The 20554-nt window shown below is 44.0% G+C and overlaps 9 protein-coding genes across 9 annotated transcripts; 5 read left to right on the top strand and 4 right to left on the bottom strand.

Moving 5' to 3' along the window:
- Positions 1–100: 100 nt before the first annotated feature.
- Bfra_003456 (putative rna polymerase i-specific transcription initiation factor rrn6-like protein) lies at positions 101–3109 on the top strand (the record flags this gene model as incomplete). The annotated part of the gene is made up of 2 exons (XM_037333862.1): positions 101–203; positions 255–3109. 2 exons carry the CDS (start codon positions 101–103, stop codon positions 3107–3109), a joined length of 2958 nt encoding a protein of 985 aa, XP_037193949.1.
- Positions 3110–3530: 421 nt separating this feature from the next.
- Bfra_003455 (putative 60s ribosomal protein l3 protein) lies at positions 3531–4266 on the top strand (the record flags this gene model as incomplete). Its single annotated transcript, XM_037333861.1, has 2 exons — positions 3531–3787; positions 3867–4266. 2 exons carry the CDS (start codon positions 3531–3533, stop codon positions 4264–4266), a joined length of 657 nt encoding a protein of 218 aa, XP_037193948.1.
- Positions 4267–4548: 282 nt separating this feature from the next.
- Bfra_003454 (putative coiled-coil domain-containing protein 25 protein) lies at positions 4549–5477 on the bottom strand (the record flags this gene model as incomplete). Its single annotated transcript, XM_037333860.1, has 5 exons — positions 5376–5477; positions 5146–5313; positions 4967–5070; positions 4743–4892; positions 4549–4695 (listed from the first exon to the last, which is right to left on the bottom strand). Exons 1-5 carry the CDS (start codon positions 5446–5448, stop codon positions 4549–4551), a joined length of 642 nt encoding a protein of 213 aa, XP_037193947.1. The 5' UTR covers positions 5449–5477.
- A 172-nt stretch (positions 5478–5649) lies between these two features.
- Positions 5650–6588, top strand: Bfra_003453 (putative 50s ribosomal protein l3 protein; the record flags this gene model as incomplete). Its single annotated transcript, XM_037333859.1, has 1 exon — positions 5650–6588. One exon carries the CDS (start codon positions 5650–5652, stop codon positions 6586–6588), a length of 939 nt encoding a protein of 312 aa, XP_037193946.1.
- Positions 6589–6887: 299 nt separating this feature from the next.
- On the bottom strand, positions 6888–7577 carry Bfra_003452 (putative cytochrome oxidase assembly protein; the record flags this gene model as incomplete). The annotated part of the gene is made up of 2 exons (XM_037333858.1): positions 6888–7363; positions 7418–7577. The coding sequence occupies 2 exons, from the start codon at positions 7575–7577 to the stop codon at positions 6888–6890; spliced, it is 636 nt and encodes a 211-aa protein (XP_037193945.1).
- Positions 7578–7814: 237 nt separating this feature from the next.
- Bfra_003451 (uncharacterized protein) lies at positions 7815–8520 on the top strand (the record flags this gene model as incomplete). The annotated part of the gene is made up of 2 exons (XM_037333857.1): positions 7815–7908; positions 7967–8520. 2 exons carry the CDS (start codon positions 7815–7817, stop codon positions 8518–8520), a joined length of 648 nt encoding a protein of 215 aa, XP_037193944.1.
- A 938-nt stretch (positions 8521–9458) lies between these two features.
- Positions 9459–12953, bottom strand: Bfra_003450 (putative ankyrin repeat protein nuc-2 protein; the record flags this gene model as incomplete). The annotated part of the gene is made up of 6 exons (XM_037333856.1): positions 9459–9644; positions 9747–11545; positions 11602–12406; positions 12459–12509; positions 12560–12682; positions 12795–12953. 6 exons carry the CDS (start codon positions 12951–12953, stop codon positions 9459–9461), a joined length of 3123 nt encoding a protein of 1040 aa, XP_037193943.1.
- A 1520-nt stretch (positions 12954–14473) lies between these two features.
- Positions 14474–15999, bottom strand: Bfra_003449 (putative cue domain-containing protein; the record flags this gene model as incomplete). The annotated part of the gene is made up of 3 exons (XM_037333855.1): positions 14474–15534; positions 15590–15866; positions 15967–15999. The coding sequence occupies 3 exons, from the start codon at positions 15997–15999 to the stop codon at positions 14474–14476; spliced, it is 1371 nt and encodes a 456-aa protein (XP_037193942.1).
- A 3026-nt stretch (positions 16000–19025) lies between these two features.
- Positions 19026–20040, top strand: Bfra_003448 (putative duf1711 domain protein; the record flags this gene model as incomplete). Its single annotated transcript, XM_037333854.1, has 2 exons — positions 19026–19432; positions 19560–20040. The coding sequence occupies 2 exons, from the start codon at positions 19026–19028 to the stop codon at positions 20038–20040; spliced, it is 888 nt and encodes a 295-aa protein (XP_037193941.1).
- Between the last annotated feature and the right edge of the window lie 514 nt (positions 20041–20554).

The raw sequence follows: 20554 nt of genomic DNA, 5'->3' as shown, positions 1-20554 counted from the left end.
TACGCCTCACTCTTGGTTCTTAAGATCGCTTCTCAATAAGTTTGCGAAAATACGATGATTGGAAGGGTTTATTGTGCAAACAGAAGTCCGCGAAAACCAAATGACTGACCACAGGGCGACCGACCTGGTACATGGTCATTTTGGTGAATTCTCTTACGATATTAATGAAGAGCAATGGTCGTTTTCGCAAGATGTTAACAGAGGTAGGTTTGGGCCTTTGTTTCAATTGAATACTTACTCACTCGTTTGCGCAGTTCATCGATTTCAGCAACTCTTTTCATCCACACAATGCATTCCTCCCTCGATTCGAGATATACCAGGAAACGGAAAAGTAGGCTTGAAAGTTGCTCGAGCCCAACAGAGATGGCTCGCAAAGAAGCGACCCGAAACATTTCCCGGGGGAAGTCTTGCTACAAACTTGTCCAAAGATACCTCTGATGCGACACTGAATCGATTCAAGACGAGTACATTGATGGCAATTGGCGGCGCTGCGGATATCAATCATACCTCTGGTTCCAAAACCGCATTCATAGTAGCGATTCCATGTGGTGAGGCCGGTCATATTCTGAAATTAGTCAAACCTCGCCCAGAGAAACATGGATGGGAGTCGCAAAATGGAGTTCGACTATCTTACATGAGTGCTACCAATACGGATCAAGGACATTGGTTTGGTCCTGGTGGGACAATCTTACAGATTGCCTCTGTCGACGATGGCAATGAGCTTAGTACCTGGTTCGCTGTTAGACAGGCAGCCATGACAACAATTTTCAGACCTGTCTTTCGGAATGGCCCCAGACCTTTCACAGCCCCCGCTGGGCACATTGCTACATATCCTCCATCCTGTCTAGATCCTAATCCTGTCGCAACTTTAACGTGCCAGCAGTCTGGATCAGAGGAACACGTGGATGTCAGTTTCAACCCGTGGTACGCTCGACAGTTTGCAATTGTAGACAGCGCTGGAAAATGGAGTAGCTGGGACATTGAAGGTCGACAAAAGAAACGCTCGGCTTTTGAAATCGTGCCAGGGAAGAAGGGGCATATTTACGACGATTTTGGCGAAGATCCTGCTATTCCGACATACAAATTACCTGGAAACGTTGGCGACTGGCACCGAGTCCTCTGGGCAGGTAGCGTGAGCACTATGATAGTCGCAAACAGAAAACATCTTGCAATTTTTGACACGAAATCCAAGCCAACACGGCTACCCTCTTATTCGTTTAATACTACACTGCTGAAAGATTGGATACTGGACATCAAGCGCAGTACGGTTGATCTTTCACACTTGTTTGTTTTGACTACGACTCGGATTTTCTGGCTTAAAGTGATACCGACTGGCGAGGATGGCTTGAACAGGGATTCTGGAATCAAGGTTATTCTCTCGCATCGCCACTACAGGCCTGCAACCGACGATACAATGAAATTGACAATGTCTAAGGCCGAAAACGGGACGGACTTGACAGTATTTGTTTCATCTATCGGAAATTCACGTCTGAATTCCTACACTTTTTTTATGGATGGGAAAAGCGCGAGGACTTTCGAGGGAGGTTTTAGGCTGTCCCCTGGGATAAACGAGGAAAAGACACTCAAGGCCGAGAGTATCTCGATACGTTCCGCCTCTTATGTTCTCCCAAGAGACTCAGCTGAGGGAATTGGACTAGATTTCATGGAAACGGGAGTGAAATTTCACCAGACATGGATGCTCACGCCAAATCTTGAGCTGGTATCTTCCCTATGGGCATCTGAGATTCTCGATTCTCAAAGAAAATGGACTTCAAGGCCAACCCTGGTTGCACCGATGCACAAAATTGCGGATAATGCTACCCGCATGACAGCTAGCCGTCTTACAGATGACTTCATTATTCCCGATGAGGAAGACGAAGATGCTTTGGCCGATCAGATGAGCTCCCTAACAACACAAAATGGCCAGTTTTCATCAAAAATAAATAAAGCCACCACAGATCTGCTTCTCAGAATCAATATGGAACCGGTGTTCCAACGAATATTCAACCAGCCAATATCCAGTGATTCGAACACTGACATGGAAACGGTATTCCGAGATATATCAATTCAACTGCAAAATGGCAAGCAAAAGGATAGCATGCCGTTGAAAACTTGTCTCGAGTTATCGAATAATGCATCTCCTTCAGGTGATCTTGACGAGGCAGCCAAAACTGTGACTGAGTTTCTGGATTTCATGAACACCTTTGATGAGGGCGAAGAGGAATCGTCTTCCAAATTTCGCATCTCGAAATTGATATCTTGTCCCGGAATGACCTTCTCTGAAGATCAAACACCCGATGATACATGTCCTAATTTACTGCAAATATATGATCAACTGATCAATGTCTGGGTAACGAACCTCCCTCGCAAGACTCCTGGGCCAGTCCGTTTGGAAAAAGCGAGATCGATACGCAGAATCGCCATGGAAATATGGCTGAGCTCTGTTGGTATTTCGCTACGAAATGAACAATTCGAGCAGAGACCTCCACCAGCCTTTGAGGATGAAACCTCAACGCACATATTGAAGGATATCGACGAAGTCTCAAGGGCCAGTTCACCTCCATGTTTCAGTTCCCAGGTTCATTCCCGAGCAATGGAGAACCCCCAGTTCAGCTTGCCCACGCCCACTCCCTCAGTGATATCCGCCCCTGCAGTCGTACAGGATCCTACAATTTCGCGACTTCGCCAGTATGCTGTTAGCATCGAGCCGAAAATAGAATTCGGTGCGGCAAGAGCTTCACTATTATCGCAATGGCCATCTGTGCCAGGCGCAGACCCAGCTAAATACTCCTGGGAGGAGGTTCAGAGAGCTGCACTTGCGGAAGAGAGTGGGGATGATGATTACCGTAGTCGACGAGAAAATGCTCGACGTAAACGAAGAGCAGAAAGGTTTTTGAGTCGAGATCGTGCGAATGCGGCTGCATCTTCATCTCAAGCTATGGCTCAACCATTTGGCAGTCAACCGGCTGGTTACAATACTTACAGCTCACAGCCTGTTAATGATTTACCAATGACACAACCAAGTAAGGGTGCTTTCGGTAGCCGAATGGCTGCACCCACTACTCCTGGAAAGAAAAGGCCTAAGAAGCGTAGGGCAGCAGGGTTTTAAATTAGAAGTTGGAGTATGCTTTTGGACTATTTCAGTGACTTTTACTAGGCTCGAATGCTAGTACAAGGATGTTTGGATTCTGCAATATGAGATTTGGAAACAGTTCAAAAGATTGTATTACTTGTGTGATGATTAAAGTAGTTTGTCTTAAAGTATCTGTATATACCCTTCAAATATGATTGTTCCAATTCAGTTTTAGCACCCGAAAAGCCATCGTAATCCCCTCACCGACTACATGTCACTACCCATCAACAAGATATTTTAGGGAACATGGACCGAATGATTGGTGAATCTTCCTTTAATAATTTTGCCGCCAGCGAGCAAACAGAGGAAACCGCTTTTTCACGGGCCCAACTCAACACCCGACACAAAATCTTCTTGATTCTTCAAAGTTTAGCAAACATTAAAAAACGTGATAAATATGTCTAGTCACTGTCATGATGAGCATGACCACGGTCACGGCGGGCATTCCCACGAAGGTCACGATCATTCTGATGATATCACCCCCGCACTTCAATACTCACTTTACCAACACATCAAATTTGACGACATAACCACACTTAACGAAGCCACTCCTGGCTCTGGAAAATCCATCGTGAAGAAAACATGGGATGAACGAATGAATGAGCAGCCAGAGCTCGAAAGCGATGCTGATGAACAGCTGTTAATGCATATCCCGTTTGTTTACCCCGCCATTTTACCCCTCCATACTACTCTCCATCGCGACGGTAGCTAACAAAACATCCCAACACAATAGGTTCACCGGCCAAGTGAAACTCCACTCGATTCTTATCCGCACGTCAAACTCTGAATCCGCTCCTAGAACCCTTAAGGTATTCATCAATCGCGACGATATTGATTTTAGCACCGCGTCAGAGCTGCGGCCCACGCAGGAATTCGAACTAAGCCAAACATCTGAGATTCAGGATATTGGTGTTAAGAGGGCCTTGTTTGGGAAAATACAAAATTTGACGCTGTTTGTAGAGGACAATCATGGAGAGGATGTAAGTCGTATTTGTTATATGGGCTTCAAGGGCGATTGGATGCAATTGGGGAAGGCGCCCACGAATATCATATATGAGGCTGCGGCAAATCCAAACGATCATAAGGTTAAGGGCACAAGTTTGAATCAGATGGGTAGCAATATTGGTCAGTGAAGGATATTACGATAGTGGTCTGGCTGGGCGAGAGTGCGCGTCTTGGTAGAAGGATCGGTACGTGGTAAAAGCAGAAAGTGGAAGGAGAGTCTAGCTGAAGACAACGGGACTGGAAAAATCTCCACGGACACAGATATCAGGGGCCAGAAAATGGGGTTATAAGAAGTGCTTTCGATAACCGAAGATGCGAATATCATTTTTCATGGTTTGTGTTTCTAGGAGATCAAAAGTATCTCTTTTATCGCATCGTTTCAGAAGCCCAATGATATCCAATACAGCAAGTTACATGAAATCATCTAAGAAATCTTCACCTCTATCTTGATTATTCGCTTCTTCATCATCATCCTGAACGAATAAATCATCATATGCATGATCCTTTTGCCACTTCTTATCCTTATACTCCTGGGCCTGTCTCGCTTCTTGTTTTCTCTATCCCCAGATTAGTATGTTCCAATGTCAGAATGCACACTACGTACCCGTTCCAATAAAGCAGCTTGATCCTTCTTTCTCGCAGCCTTCATTTTTTCTTCCTTCTCCATTGCCAAATCTGGGAACTTTTCAACCTTGGTCTTGTTCAACCGATTGACAATTGGGTTCTCCCTGGCGGGAACCAAAATTCTTTTAACCTAATGCCGCAAATCTCAACATCACATCATACATTGAAATATGAATTTAAAAAAGAACCGAATGAAGTACTCACAGTCTTCTGATTCTTGAAACTAACTTGTCCCACCGCCATACTTCCATCTTTCTTCAAATTCGACCATGGTGTGTAGATAATAGTAATATTATCCTTCTTATTTCCTAACCCAAAACCATCAACTCACATGTACTCGTAACATTCTTCTTTTCCCTTCTCAAATTCTCAGTACTACCTACCTTCAATAGAATTTGCTTTGGTCAGTTGAGCACAATCCATCAATAATTCCTCCGGAATAGACTCCCACGAGTCTCCCTCATTCATTCGAAGATAAATATGCGCACTCGACAACTTGTCTACGTGAAACCATACATCTTCTTCTAATCCATGCTTGATGAGATCTTCATCTGTGGGTTGCGTCAACATGTGTTTTTTTTTTGAGGTCCAGTCAATAAAATTCATTTCTTACTTTCGAATTTATCTTTTCCAGCATAGATGTAAGCCGATGGCGAAACAGTGTTAGAGGTGTAATAATACACCATTTTGTTATATTGTAAATCTTTCCATAAAGTTGTGCTATTAAACTAGGAACTAGGTAATTAATGTCAAGATTGAAGTTATCGGTGTTTGAATTCTGATATTGACCGCGCTCCCGACACGTTTCGGTCTCCGTATAAAGATTTTCTCCCCCTCCCCATCCATAACCAAATCTCCAAATAAGCTTCCACCCCAATCCAAACAACATGGCACCCAAACTCCCCACTAGCTGGGCGCAAATTCCGCCCTCCTTTCTCCTCCCCGAATCTCTCCTCCCTCTCATAACCAAACGTGGTGTAAAATATGGTTGGACAACCGCCCCTCCTCGCTCCCACCCCGAACGCTTTAACCAGCAAACTGCTGGACTCCCCATCCTCTCCGCCTCCTCAACCGCTGCTCTCGCACGCAAAGACTTTACTCTCCCATTACGCACTGGTGCCCTCGGTATCAAAAAAGGCATGACCGCCCTCTACGACCCTGAAACCGGCGTCCGCACGCCCTGCACCGTTGTGCAACTCGATCGCGTGCAAGTCGTTGCTCATAAAACCCGGGAAAAGAACGGCTATTATGCGGTACAAGTTGGTGCTGGCTGGAAACACCCTAGCAATGTTACGAGGCCCGAATTGGGACATTATGAAAAGAGTCAGGTTGCGCCTAAGAGACATATGGCCGAGTTTCGTGTGAAGAATGAGAGTGGATTACTAGATGTTGGAAGGAGCATTGGAGCAGAATGGTTCATAGAGGGACAGTTTGTGGATGCGAGGGCGAATAGTAGGGGAATGGGATTTGCAGGAGGAATGAAGAAATGGGGATGGAGTGGTCAACCGGCTAGTCACGGTAACTCTAAGAATCACAGGACGATGGGTAGTGCAGGTGCAAGTCAAGGAAGTGGTTCGAGAGTTCATCCAGGAAAGAGGATGGCGGGGCGAATGGGAAATCATCAGGTTACAATCCAAAACGTTAAGGTGTTGAAGGTGGATGCCGAGAAGGGTTTGGTCCTCTTGAATGGATGTATTGCAGGCCCAGATGGATGTGTGGTGAAGATTCAAGATGCCATCAAGAAGCCATGGCCAAAGGTAGCATCGATACCCGCTTTGTTGGAAGAAGCTAAGGAACCAGCGAAAGTAGCTGCTACTGCGGCATGAGTTGAATGTTTTTACATTGTAATATTTGTATGAATACATGGCATATACAGGCGTTTCAGACCTGAACCTATAACGCCAACCCAATGCCCTTTTCCCTGCAACTGATAAGTCTATCCTCATCGTCTTGACACATCCAAACGTGCTTACACTTGTGCTCGGCGCATGACTATTAGTCTATCATCGCCATCTCCACAACTAACTGGAGCCAACCAAGGTTCTTTTCTCTCAACTTATGAGATCCATATACTCTCTCAACACTCCCTCCATCTCTCAATTTCACTCAAACTACACCCCAATCTCTATCCTGACAAAGTGGGCGCATAACTTCCTCTACCTGGTTCCGCTGACCTCTCCTCCACATCCTCAATTCCCTTAAACGGATCCGCACCATCCAAAAGATCAATCTTAACCTTCTCCTCCCCCTCCCCACCCTCTAAGCTCCACTCTGTCGTCTCAAACATGCCCTGTCTTGTGGCTCTATGACTCGTAAATTTCATTGTTCCACTTCTCTTCGTTCCCTTAACCTCAAACTGAATGTCAATTCTACCATGCAATTGATTCATTTCTCCCCAAATCCACGGCATCTTATGCGCAAAATATATCTCATCGCCGAGGAACTCGCGCGCTTTAGGTGATGTGCGGAGGGCGTAGAGAGTGGATGATACAACGGAGGACGAGGACTTTTGGTAGTTGAAAATGGCGAGGGTACTGGAGATTAGAACGACGAGGAATATGGGAATAGATCGGACCCATTTCATGCCATTTTCAGGAATGTCTAAAGTTTTCTGTCAGTATTCTTCTTGTCGTTGCTCTGTTCGTGCAAAGGTACCTGGTAATTCCCGATCCCCTCTCCTCTCCATCAATGGACCATCTCCAACTTTTGGCGCTGCAACTAGGGTTCTCCTCTGGACAAGATTCCTCGCATTATTTATGTTGCTTACTCTCAACCTAGGCAAGACCCTCGAGCTTCGTAGTAATCGTGGTAACATTTTGTGTATGGTGTATGGTATTGACGTTAATAACAATTGCTCGCAAAAGGAGGGGAGCTTTGAATTAATCGTGCGATTCGAAATGACCCGCTAAAAAGTTTAGTGTGGCGCAAATGCGAGGCTGATAGCTATGCATGTGCAAGGCTCCAGCTCCAGCTTCATCTTTTATCTCGACAATTTATTTGATATTCGATCAAGATTTTCTACAACAATTTTGCATTGAAACCTATTGCAAAAATGGAGCAAACTACTTCTCGTCTACGCAAGACGTTTCGATATCCCACAGATAACGACTCCGATGATTCGTTACCCGAAGCTCTTGATGAAGAAGGTTTGCTTGACCCCGCGATTCGTCTCTGAATATATTAAAACTAACCCTCTCTCTCTAGAACAAGACAACCTAATCCAACATCTTGCAACCCTCCATACAAAATACAATACCATCTACGCGCGATTCCTTCTCTGTCTCCCCCTCATAAGCATCATCCCCTACCTCCTCACCCTCTTCACTCCAACTACCTCTCTCCTCAGCATCCTCTCCATTACCTCGCTCCTATCTACCGCTTTCCTCATTTACTCTTTACCTCCCGAGAAAACATCGATTTCTCTCCTCGATAACATCAACCAGCCTTCTAAAAATTCCCCTCGATCAAAAATAGCAGTGCTGGGAGCAAATAGCGTAGACGATGGGCCACTCCAAACCTACCTTCCGATTCTCAATCTCGTCCTCAGTCTCATACTAGGAATTCTTGGGACAATTATCAAGTCTAAACACCAATCTAAATTCAGAATGTCCGAAGCAGAAACCAATATTTGGTGGACTGGGTTCGAATGGTTACCCCTGGGGATTTACGCCGTGGTACTCTTAGCGAAAACCGTAATGGGGAGTGTAAACCCCGAAGAAGAGCTGGGGAGTTTGAGATATGGATACAAGGGAGCTTGAAGAGTGTTGCAAATCTCCGATTTTGTTCTCAATACTTAATCTTCCATCCTCTTTTCTCTTCAAATTTTGATTCTGTTAGCCTCCTCGTGCCCACCCGAAATTGGGTTGAGATGTCAAGCTGTATACCTAGGTAGCGACAACAATCTCCTCAAAAGACCAAGCGAATACTCAAAAGATTGCCGATCTTAGTATCAAGAATTGAATGCCTTCTATTGTCCATCAATCCATTCCACCCAATATCTCTTTACCATCCCACTCCTAAGAAACGGCGAGCTCACGAACATGTGAATTACAAGCTCAGGGCCAAAACTCCAGTGGATCAAAGAAAAGCGCAAGATGAAGTTACAAACATCCCATACCACATTTCCGTATCTAATAGCATCACCGCCTTTTACTACAAAGCTGAGTTGCTTGGGTTGCTAGCGAGCAGGAAAGGAGAAGTTCGGGTAACCCCTGGTTTTTGGAAGCGAACAGCAAGTTACTTGCTCAGTGTACGAATTTGGGTGTCTTTCTCGGGGATTCTCGGCTGAGAGTGTTATAGCGAGACGAGGTTGGAAGGAGAGGGGACATGGCTGGAACAGTATAATTTAGGTCTAGATGAATAGAGGGTTAACAGGGGGTATTTAGGCGAGAAGAGAAGTCTGCATGAGAAGATGAATGAGTGAAAGATAATAAATATAGTTAGGCTTGTGGATTGTAGGAGAATGAAAGAATGATTGTCCACAGACATCGCGTGTAGCTAGAATTTGTAGCCATAACTATTCTTCTATATATTTACAAGCATTTACGAAATCGAGTGCTGCCACGAAGTACTACGACTCAATATTCTAGTTTTTTTTTCTTTCGATTTTTGCAATTCAATTCTTCCCATCAAAACTAACTTACTCCCGCTCATAATCCCCAGCAATCCCATCATCTAAGTTACGATACCCAGCCATCTACATATCAATGCTTTCATTAAATCTTAACACGCCGTTTGCTTTCAGGACCCCATCAACCCCATCCGGCAAACGTGGAAACGGATCATTAAACAATCTCTTTTCATCGATCGGTTCTGCGGATTTATCAATCACCAAAACAAGTCCTTGTGATTTTATAGCTTCGATCAATGCTGGTACCATATCCTAATTTTGCGTTAATTAATCATTCATCATGTAAGTGAAAGCAAAGGAAGACGATATGGGGCTATGTGGATGAGACGGATTTCTCCAGGAGAAAAAACGTACCAAAAGTCTGGAACAGCAAATCAAGCCCATGAAATTATTGTTCTTTGCAACTCTAACCGATTCCTTGATGGAAGTAGTTCTCCTTCCACTCACTTCCACTCCTAGTTGTTGACCTGGCTCCCCTTCGCGACCCAGATCGTTGCATAAGAAAACTGGATAATTAGGTTGTTTCCAATTTAGAGTCGTGCAGATAGTATGGTTGTATGAGCTAAAAACAATCGATCTCATTGCATCTGGGGATTGTTCTCGGAGAGTTCTTGCGTGGTCAAAAACCACTCTGAGAATGGCATCACCAAATGCATTGATATTTACCGTCGGGCTAAGCTGCATGACTTTCTCTTCTTCCAAGGTTGGATATAAGATTTGTAGATTAGCATGCATGCCTTTTGGGAGTAGAGAAAGCGCATCTTCCAGTGATACAGTCGATGCTGCAAGTATATCATGGATTTTGGTAATGTCCGCTAGAGGCATTCCAGGTAAAGCAGGTAAATCCCTAGTTGATTTCCTTTGGGCGGATCCTGCACTTAAAAATTGCGCATAGGTCAGGCGGCAGACTGGAAATTCGATATCATTATAGGTAATGTTCCAGCGTGGCCAAAGAACTGGTATTCCATCACAAGTATGTTGAACGAAGAGTTGTATATAGTCTCCAGATAAACTAGATCCGGTGATGAAAGCACTTGGCCTGGAATCGAACTGGCTCGTAGCTTTCCAGTACGTTTCGAAATCGGTGATTTCCAGTGGCTTTCCTTGAAATGGTTTGATTACTTGGAAATTGAAAGTAATTTGTCCAATAGCCCTTAAGCGTGGATCAAATAGTGGCAAGCAACAACGGCCGGAACTGCTTTCTAATGCTCGAAATGTGCTAGGTAGTGCGACTGTCTTTGCAATGACTTTGGCACCGTATGTGGGGAAAACATCGAAATCGATGGCGAAAGAATCTAAATTATCAATTTGAAATGAAACAAGTCGGGTATCTTCCTGGAATGGGAGTAAAATATTTTTGGGTATCAAGTCTGAAAGTTTGGAAGAAATAGTGAGACGTGCTGCAGGATATTTGCTGCCATGGAAAAATATCATCGGTTGCTCTCCATTCTCTTCCGCAAAGCTAATCTGTATGAAGGTTTTCGTGTCGAGGAAATTGTGACCGTATCGTCGTAATGGAATAATAGGAGGTGGCAATTCCAAGTCAGGGATACCATCAGCATCAATGCTCATTGGCATAGGGGTACTGCTTCCCATTGTGGATCCAATAATTGGGACTGCGATGGCCTTCCCACCGGTAGGTGGCTGCGGAATCAAGGACAAGAGCCTCATACATTCGAGATATCCTTCCCATGCCGCATAATACATGGCGGAAAGATCTTTTTCGTCACGAACATGAGTCTCGACTCCAACATCCAGTAAAGTTTGCATACATGGTACGTTTCCTTCACTAGCCGCGTGAAAGAGTGGTGTCCATGAGTAAAGTTTGTCGATTTGATTGAGATCCGCACCATAGCTCTTCAATAAAAGAAGTAATTGCGGTGTCTGACCAGATCGTGCAACAAGATGCTGGGGGTATAGACCTTCAGCATCTGGAAGAATTTTGGCGCCGTGTTTAAGCAGAAGTTCAACGATTGCGATGGAGCCATTTTCGCAAGCCAGGTTTAGAGGCACATGATCTGCCTCGGATACCGGGTCAATTCTGGCAGATCGCGCAAGTAACCTCTGAGCACACTCTATATGGCCATGGATAATTGCATGTATAAGAGGCGTGAAATTGTCGTGATCTATTAGATCAATGGTAGAATGATCCGCTGTAGTAGTAAGGTCATCAGCATTTGAAAACGAGACATTTCAGGGACCAACATACCATTCAGCAGCTCCTCCATCATATCAAGTCGGCCATGCATACACGCATAATGCAATGGTACCCGCCCATATACGTCAGTTCGGCTAATCGTCACTCCCTTGGACAGTCCAACGGTCAACACAAAACAGTTTCCGTAAATCGTAGCTTGATGAAGGCAATTGCGCTCATTTATATCATCTTCAGACTGTACATCAACCAAGCCAGTATCCAAAAGCAGTTGCAATGATTGCTGGGGGCCTTCATTGATTGCTGCAAGGAATGTTCGAGTGATTCTTTCCATCAGTGCCAGATCCGTAGTACCGTTGGGGCCTGCTGCGGAATTCATACGTTGAAGAAGATCTTTTAATGAGTCGAGATTTCCAGAAATGACAGCATCCAATAATAAGGTATCGGCATCACCTTCATCAGTGCCTAATAAATGTTGACTGCTAACAATATGTTCTTGACTCCTTGCAAAGTTGACATTATCGCCTTCGGACCAAGCTCCAAGCTCTTGTAAGCTTGTAGTGGCTTGATCAGATAATTCGCTGATAGCAGTTGCATCGAAGAATGGTTGTACTTCAACAGCTCTTGAAAGATAGAGCTCCTTCGTTTTTGATTTGGAAGTTTTGTCCCATTTTTTCAAGATCTTAGAAAATGCCATGCCATTGATCTCAACGAATTGTTGAAGCTTATTCAAATCATTGCCAAACTGCTGGAAGCCTTCTTCCAAAGTGGTAAATTTGGCAGATCTTCTTGAAGTATTTTGACTGCGGGATTGAAGAACCTTCTTCTTGTCCAGTAAAGTCTTCAGCCGGATTTTAAGCTGTTCTCAATAAGCAAATAGTTTTTCGACTCATTTCTGATGAATGACATACCTCAGCTTCCTTCTGGAGGTAAAAGGCGTTGACTTTCTCTAGTTCTCGCTCCTGTTGAATATTTAGCACAGCTTGTATCTGCAGAAAGGAGGCCACTGTACCAGTTGAAAGAAGAAGGTAGCCTTATTTGCTTGCAGCGCGGCCTGGGAATCAAGGACCGGTGCCGAACGGTGAAGTTCATTTTGCGCAAGAATTATGGGAGTAGCAGAGAGCTTCTTGATAAGCTATTGTGGTGTTAGTCAATGGTAGGAACTCTTTCATCAAACTACCGCAAGTGCCAGAAGCTTGAAGCTTATTACTTGTTGCGCTTCAGATTAAGAAGTAGTTGAGACGAACCTTCTTCAAAGCTTTATAATTGACGAAACTAGCTGCATACTCGGGCACTTCGAGCTGCCTCTTTTGGATTTGCTTCCCAAACTTCCTATGCAGGGAAAGTTTAGTGGTTATATCTTCAGGAGAGGGTGAAACGGCTTGAATCTGGGGTGAGACGTACATGATAAACTGCTTGCAGTCTTAAAGCCCGAAAGCAACGAAAACAGAACTGACTGGTAGAAGAAGTAAGTTCTTTCCAGATCAAGGCTTGCAGGTGGCGGGAGGTTGATCAGATCACATGCAAATCATGACTATATCTCATGCGAAATGCCACATTCATAAGCCAACAAGAAATGACGTTGAGTATGTGTGGTGTTTGTAAGGTAGTAGATATGGAGTTGAGCAAAACCAAATGTTTTCTTATGTGATACACGTGGACCTGCACGATGGCTGTGGTGATCACCGTACCGTAGTATTGCTTGCTACCCTGATATGAAAGTAGAAGTTGACTGGATGAGAAGGGGGAAAGATCCTAGTGGGTGGTGAAGAAACAAAGTAAGTCGTACAAGAAAGTCTTCAAGTGTTGTGATGTGAGTCTGCAAACTTGATACAATGAAAACAATGCTCGGGATTAAATAAGTACTCTGTATGTCGGATGGAAAATTGATGCAGGTTGGGGATGTCCAGTATTTAATGTTCAACTTTATTTTTTTCTCAGATTTCCCTTTAGAGCTCTCGAACAGAGAAGGGTTTGGCCAGAAAAGGACTAGTGAGGGGCAATAGTAACCAACACCCACAGTAAATGTCTAAGGACGCTTTTTCTTTTTCACCTGGTAGATCGTAGTAGCTGAGTCCCTAGGTGGTTATTAGTCTTGACACTTCTATGGTTTTGGAATTGGATGTCGATCATGTTACTTTATCTTAACTATCAATGATTTAGTACGGGATCAATTCATAAAGCCTTTGGTCGGGAATATTTGGCGCTTTCTAACAAGTTGGTTGACTGATTGACTTGTTGTCGCTGCTTATCATCGCCTGCTTCTGAGACTCCAGAGAACGGGGTAGCTATAGGAAAGTATCGGCAGGTACCGATCGATAGGTTTTCATTTCATGCAACGTTCGTACTCTCTGCATTTCATAGCCATTCGTGAGCTATTCCTAGCAAATCATTACCCCACGTGCTAAAACGCAAGGCTCAAGAATGCTGAGCCGTTGTTGAAAGGTGGGGTGGGGTGATGGGACGTCGACACTCAAATATTGAGTGATGAGACAAGTTAACAAGTCATTATTTATTTAATAGAATGTCGCTGGGATATGTCGACCATCGTCATCACTAAATTCCGAACAAACACAGCAGGTGGGCAATTCTTAGGTAATAATGAAGAAACGTTTTGTGTCAAAATTGGTAATTATTATTGAATTGGCCTGTCTAGATATTGTTGCCGTGTCCCTTAATCAAGTGACAATGGCCGTTGTAAAATACTCTTATGCACCGGAGTACAAGTAGCAGAGTTTATGAAGTTAGACCTCAATGCAACACTCGAGCGGCATAATCTCGTGTACATTGACTTTGGTGAGAGACATGGTAGATGCTATTTCAAGTTTGCAATAAAATCAATTTGGATATCATGGAAAGTACGAACAAGATTATCCAACCTCCCTTTGACAAAGTTCCGAAATTATGATAATGGATCCTTCAACACTCAAGGCTTGCTAGCCAGCTCCGCTGCCAATTTATCCTTCGTACCTGATGTTTCGGCTGGTTCAGGCTTCTTTGCAGGCTCAACAATATTTTCGGACATCGCTTCAGCTGCTGCTTTCTTGAGCCTCTCCGCATCATCCATGCGAACTTCTTTGCCACCAACTCGATCTTTAGACTCCTTTTCGTCCTCGCTATCTCCAAGGCTGAATGGATCATGGTCGTTATCAGCGTCACCGATAGGGCTGGGCTCCATTGCATTCAATGGTTGCCATTTGCTCTGTTTGGCTGATGGAGCATTTTCTTTTCCGCTAAGCTTGGGTGATGTGCGATACAGATCATCCTCCACCGTAGCAGTTTGGAATGATACCTTCCGACCTTCAGCTTTTGGAGCACTAGGGGTAGGTTTGAAAAGATCCGGGTTTGCAAGTGGGCGTGTAGATCGGCGGGCTGCAGGGGCGGGTTGATGGTAAGCATTTGAAGGTTTACTTGTGCGAGAAGCATTACCTTCATGTCTACTGCCATCCTCATTAAGCTGAATTCCAGCGAAATCGTCGCCGAGAACCTGGGGATCGGCATCATATCGATTATAATCCCCACTCTGCCTGCCTTCCCCACTTCTTCGGGGGCGATACTGTGTGTGTTGATTGGAATTGTAGCCCTGAGTGGAAGGTCTCTCTTCTGCGTCATCTCCATCAAGCTTCTTCTTCAAATTGGTAATCCAACCATTGACTGTACTCTGTGTCTCAAGGAAACCCTTTCTAAGGTTCTCTTTGATAACTGGGAGATCATCATCAAAAAAGCTATGTTCATCTTCCTCACCGTACATTTCATTTGGTTTCAAACCAGTTTGTTTCCGACTTGGAGGATATGCACCTCTGGAACCGCCTCGAGCTCCATGTGGGCCATATGATGATGATGATCCTTCGTAGTGTTCTGCAAGCTGACGTGCATATTGTTCATCTGATTCTAGTTGTGATTTTGGAGTAGAGCCGACTCGTTGCGCCTGGGGACGAGGGGGTTGCGGAGGGGGAACTTCAATCGCAGCTTCTGGATCTGACATGCCTATGGATATCGAATATTAGGAATGTAATATAATGCGACAGGAATACAAGCTTACCTAGGAGAGCATTGAAAGCAGGCTCAACACGACCTCCACTGGCAATCAAAACTGCCTTGACTACTGCCGCATCAATGCTTGGGAAAGCTTCTTTCAAAGTATTCTCTGCTTGTTGCTGTGGGCTTAAGGGGCGCGGAGGCTTTTGCGGAGGTAGCTCATCTGCGGTCTTATTGTTTGATGCTGGTACATCACCGCCAGTGGTACCTTCTTGTGCATCATCGTCATCCATATCGAATGGCGCTACAGTAGTCGGAGATTCTGGAGGAGGGCTTCTACTCTGAAAAAAGGAAGTGAGTTAGGAATTAATTATTTCATAATCTGTGTCGGAATAACGCATAAAGTTGTGGAATCAAGGGATGTATCATGTATTAGCTTACAGGGCTCTCTGCTTTTTTTGTTGGTGTAGACATTTTGTAGTGAACCGAAGTCACCTTTGTTAAATGGTTATTGAGAAGGAGAAGTTGAGGTGTAGCGTGCGTATATGAATTCTGGAAATGTGTTCAGGATCTTGGGAATGGTGTTAATTAGGGATGATAGATAGATAAATGGTTTCTTGCCTAATTAGATTCTGGAAGCTGTCGTCACCCCACTTGCAATTGTGGCACATTTCTCCGCTTTGTGGCTGAGTTGTCTACATGTGATTCCCTTCAAGTCTGTCCAATCAGCATGAGGTATTCTTTAGGCCGGTACCCAGTAGGTACTGGAACGACATTATTGACTTTATCATCAGCCTGGGCATCAATCACACTCAATGAACACCATCACTAACAACTACTAGAACTGCTAGTTGTTTAATCGTGATATCAGTGATTTTTAAAGACAATACTAAACACCCGATATTTCATATTCTCTTCGTCTTTTTACCTAATCTCTCTTTCCATAGCCAAGCACCTAGATCAACCAAGACATCATAAGGTTTGTTAGATAGACTGGAGAAGTTTATTCACCCAGTACCGAATAGCATACGTGATCTTATATCTCTGGATACCTCCGATGAAAGTGTTGAACGGAGATCCAAAGAAAGACAGTAGGCAACGAAGCAACAAGATCACGGGAATCAAGGGAGCCCCCTCTCCCACTCACATTACTGTCCCCAAGCTTGCCTTTCTTTCAGCCCAATTCTCATCATAGAATCGGTCTGGTTGATTCCTGTTTTCAGTACAATTCGAACTTCAAAGACGCCCCCGACGATGTGAATACTGTGATGTCTTAAGTTACGGTATCGATTATGGGACATGGACGAAGATTTCAGATCCTGAAGATGATTGATGTGTATTCCAGCGAACCTCATGAGACTAGAGTTTTTGACCGACACACCATCGTCTGAAGCCAAATAAGACATTTAAGCAACGTCCATGAGAAAATCGTCCACATTTGCTTCAGTACACATTATTGGTCGAGTTGTTTCAATACTGTGACTTAAACAGACATCAAATGATGGGGCATGCTAAGTAACCATCAGTGATAAATGCAAATAATGCTGTATGCGACGAAGCAAAATTTGTCTATAAATGCTGTCCAACTTGAGTTGGCCAGATGTGTACCACTGTGAGATCATGTGTTTTTTTTGGAAATTTCATCCTATTTGTCAAAATCGATAAATATTAGAACAAAAGTACAACAGACCGACTATTTATTGATGTCAAAACTATTTGACATGTCTAATAAATCTCCAGACTATCAACGCAACGATTTTTGAGCGGAACATCCGCAAAAGAATTGGTCAAAGGATCAAGCAGTGCTATGCTATCCTATCCTTTGTCATTGCTTTCCTGCTAGTTAATGCTATCATACCTCTCTTGGCTAAATTCCCAAGTTCTCTGCTTTGAATAATTCATGGTTTCAGGTGTGCGCGGCAATGCTTATATTTCGAAGCTCAAATCATCATCTAAATTTCGAATTTCAATGTGACGGAATGAAAGGGATGCATCGGATTACGATGCTAATGATCCGATAAAAAAATAGATGATCAGCCACCTGTTGAATAACCAATGTCCAGAAGAAGAAGAAGAAGAAAAAGAAGAAAGGGGTCACCCTCACAATCTCTTCACCCAATAGCTCCAAATAAATGGGTGTGATGATACGCACATCAAATTGCTGTTTCCGGGGATTGTATTATGTTGCAAGCCTCGTCTATTGTTGGTGAAAAAGAATGAGTTGGTTTTGATCTTTGGCGCCACTCTGTCTGTGCAGATACGTAGTATTCACCCTCGTGTGGTGGATAAAACTCTTTCTTGATACTTCTTGGGGGTTACAAATTTGGTAAACATTGTCGGAAAGAATGATCGAGATGTACCTAGGATGCAGTAAAGAGAGGGAGGGGGGACATATCGTAGAGATACTTGACTATCCGGAGTAAAGGGAAATTGGTAACGAATGTGAAAGTTAAAAGTCAATAGATACAGTAATGAATCGTAATAAAACCAGTTTGTCACTCTGTTCTTACTTCCATTAGATTGGCGGTCACTTCTTTTAGACTCTTGTCCTCTAGCTGCCAGCAATGTCTTTCTCATGACGCGAGACTCCGTTGATTAGGAGATGGGGATGGGATGGGGTTGGAATGATCGGAAAAGCAGACCGGTTCAATACATATACCTAATGAAAACTTGAAGAGTAAAAAGTTTGATCATTAGATCCATATCGGCGTTACCTGCCCAAGCATTCAATGTTCGATGGTCGGGCCAGGGATTGCGGGAGGAAGGAAGAATAAGGAGATTGAACAAAAGGCTTACCTAGTACCTTACTGAAACTGGAAATGGATGATAACGATGAAATAACACATGCTACTTACGGCATCTACCCAGGTATTCGCTGATTGATGGATTCAAGATGGAGAGAGAAAATGAATGAATAGCGTATCAACTCGTGGGTTGCAAAAGAAATGTGTAATTCTTAATAAATGACAAAGAAAAGAAACAAACACAAAAGAATAAATGCAAAGGAAATCGCATCAGAGAGTAAATGCGTATCAGCCCAAAAAACAAAGGAAGCCAGAAAAGCCGACTTCGCGTATAATCTTCAACTTGAACTAATAATAATCTGGGTGAAAGAGCACCAACATTCTCAGCCTGCCTTCACTCAACGCGTATAGTAGAGAAAAAAAACGAGACAAGTCCATTTGCTCTTAAATTTTAATCATGATTTTCCATACCCCCATAACCTTTCCTTCCAACTTATTATTACTTCGGTTTTCAATTCAACCAAAAAGAAATTATTCACACTCAACACCTTAAAATATTTTCGAAGCATGTTGAATATCATCAATATTTGACCTCCGAAATCATAACCCATCACCCATACCGGTACTGTACTATTGATTCGAGGGCTCAATATATCCTTCCTTGACAAATACAATACCTCACCACCCCAATTTTTGCGACCGTCAATTCCCAGTCTTCAAACCTTCACGTCTCACAACTGCCACGACCTGTCCATCATGGCTTCAGCAAGCAAATCTACGCCGACTACCTCTGCTCCACGACGAAAGTCGTCGGGTCCGAAAGAGAAGAGTTCTATGATCATTACTCTCAAATTGTCTCCTGCAAAGTTAAGGGGTGTTGGTCAACCTTTGATCAAAGAAGACTCTCCATCAAAGGATTCCACATCAACAATTCCAACCACTACGCCCGTCGCAAAGAGTCAAAATGGTGATGCTCCGGCCGAGTCGGATTCAAATACGCCCGTACCAAATGGTACTGATACACCAGTTTCATCATCGATGCCCCCTCCAACGGAAGCAATTAAGAAGAAGGCTGGCGTTAAGAGAAGTTCTACTGCCGCCTTAGGATCAGAGACAACTCCCAGGGCTAGAGGCAAGCCAGGTCCAAAGAAGAAGGCGAGATTGTAAGTATATTGCACCCTTTCACTGTCGTCGAGCTCCAATGCTATATCTCTTGCTGGGCGGGCCAATGCTCTAGGGAACATCGAACTCCGCAGTCATCTTCTTTTGCATGTGCTAACTGTATCTTAGGGATGATGGCACACTTGCTCCCAATGGAGGTACTCCACGGGCGTCCAATGGAAACAGTTCCCATCGGCTTGGGCCCAAGGCCAACCAAGGCGCAATCAATGCTGGCTTACGTGCCCTCGATCGTTCTGGTAAACCTTGTCGCAAATGGGAGAAGCGCTCCTTCATTATCAAAACATTTACGGGCATCCCTATCGAAATTCCTAGATGGAGAGCCCCTCCTAAAGTGACAATTAACCCCAGTACTGAAGGTTCGTCAACTGGTGACAGTAGCAAGGAGAACAAGGAAAACAGCCAGATTGAAAGTGAGAAGAGCACTAGCGCCATGGATGTCGATGCTACCAACCTCGTCAGCTCTCCCCCAGCTATAGCTCCAGCTCCAGCTCCAACCTCTACATCTACCTCCACTTCTGCACCTGCTGTTGCGCCTACATCCACTCAAGATCAAACTCAATCTCCTGCGGTTATCACTGCTTCCGCTTAATACCTTCCGCCTATTTTAATCTTTTCTTCCGTGTATTAGAACTCGGATCTTACCCGATCAACCTCTTCTTTCTCGTTAATGGGCAATCTTGTCAAGGAATCGGACTACAAAAAACCCTGCTTTGTCACCAACGCAAGACATGTATAAAAATTTCTTTGGTTTCAATTTACTGGGCTTTGGGAAAATCTACGGGGCGTTGTGGATGGAATGGAATGGGATGGAGTGGAAATAAATACCGCCAAAGCAATGGTGTTTCTGGCGTTTCCTCAAAGCAGGGGAGTGTTAATGTAGCATATCGCGGCCTTTGGGTTCACGCATTATTGCTTAAACAATTATAGATTATGACTACTTTCTTGCTTTCACAGCCTGACCGGGCATACAAGGGCCAATACACGTGTTTCCTTACCATGATCTCCAGTCCAGAGTTCCAACCATGATGGCAAGCTATTCGCAGACGGATGAGTGAATTCGTCGGTAGGTTTTACTTTTACAAAGGTAGCTTCGACTGGCTGTT

Source organism: Botrytis fragariae (assembly GCF_013461495.1).
Source record: "Botrytis fragariae strain BVB16 chromosome Unknown tig00000045, whole genome shotgun sequence".
Lineage (NCBI taxonomy): Eukaryota > Fungi > Ascomycota > Leotiomycetes > Helotiales > Sclerotiniaceae > Botrytis > Botrytis fragariae.
Note: the sequence above shows the minus strand (reverse complement) of the source record. Positions and strands in the feature narration are given on the sequence as shown.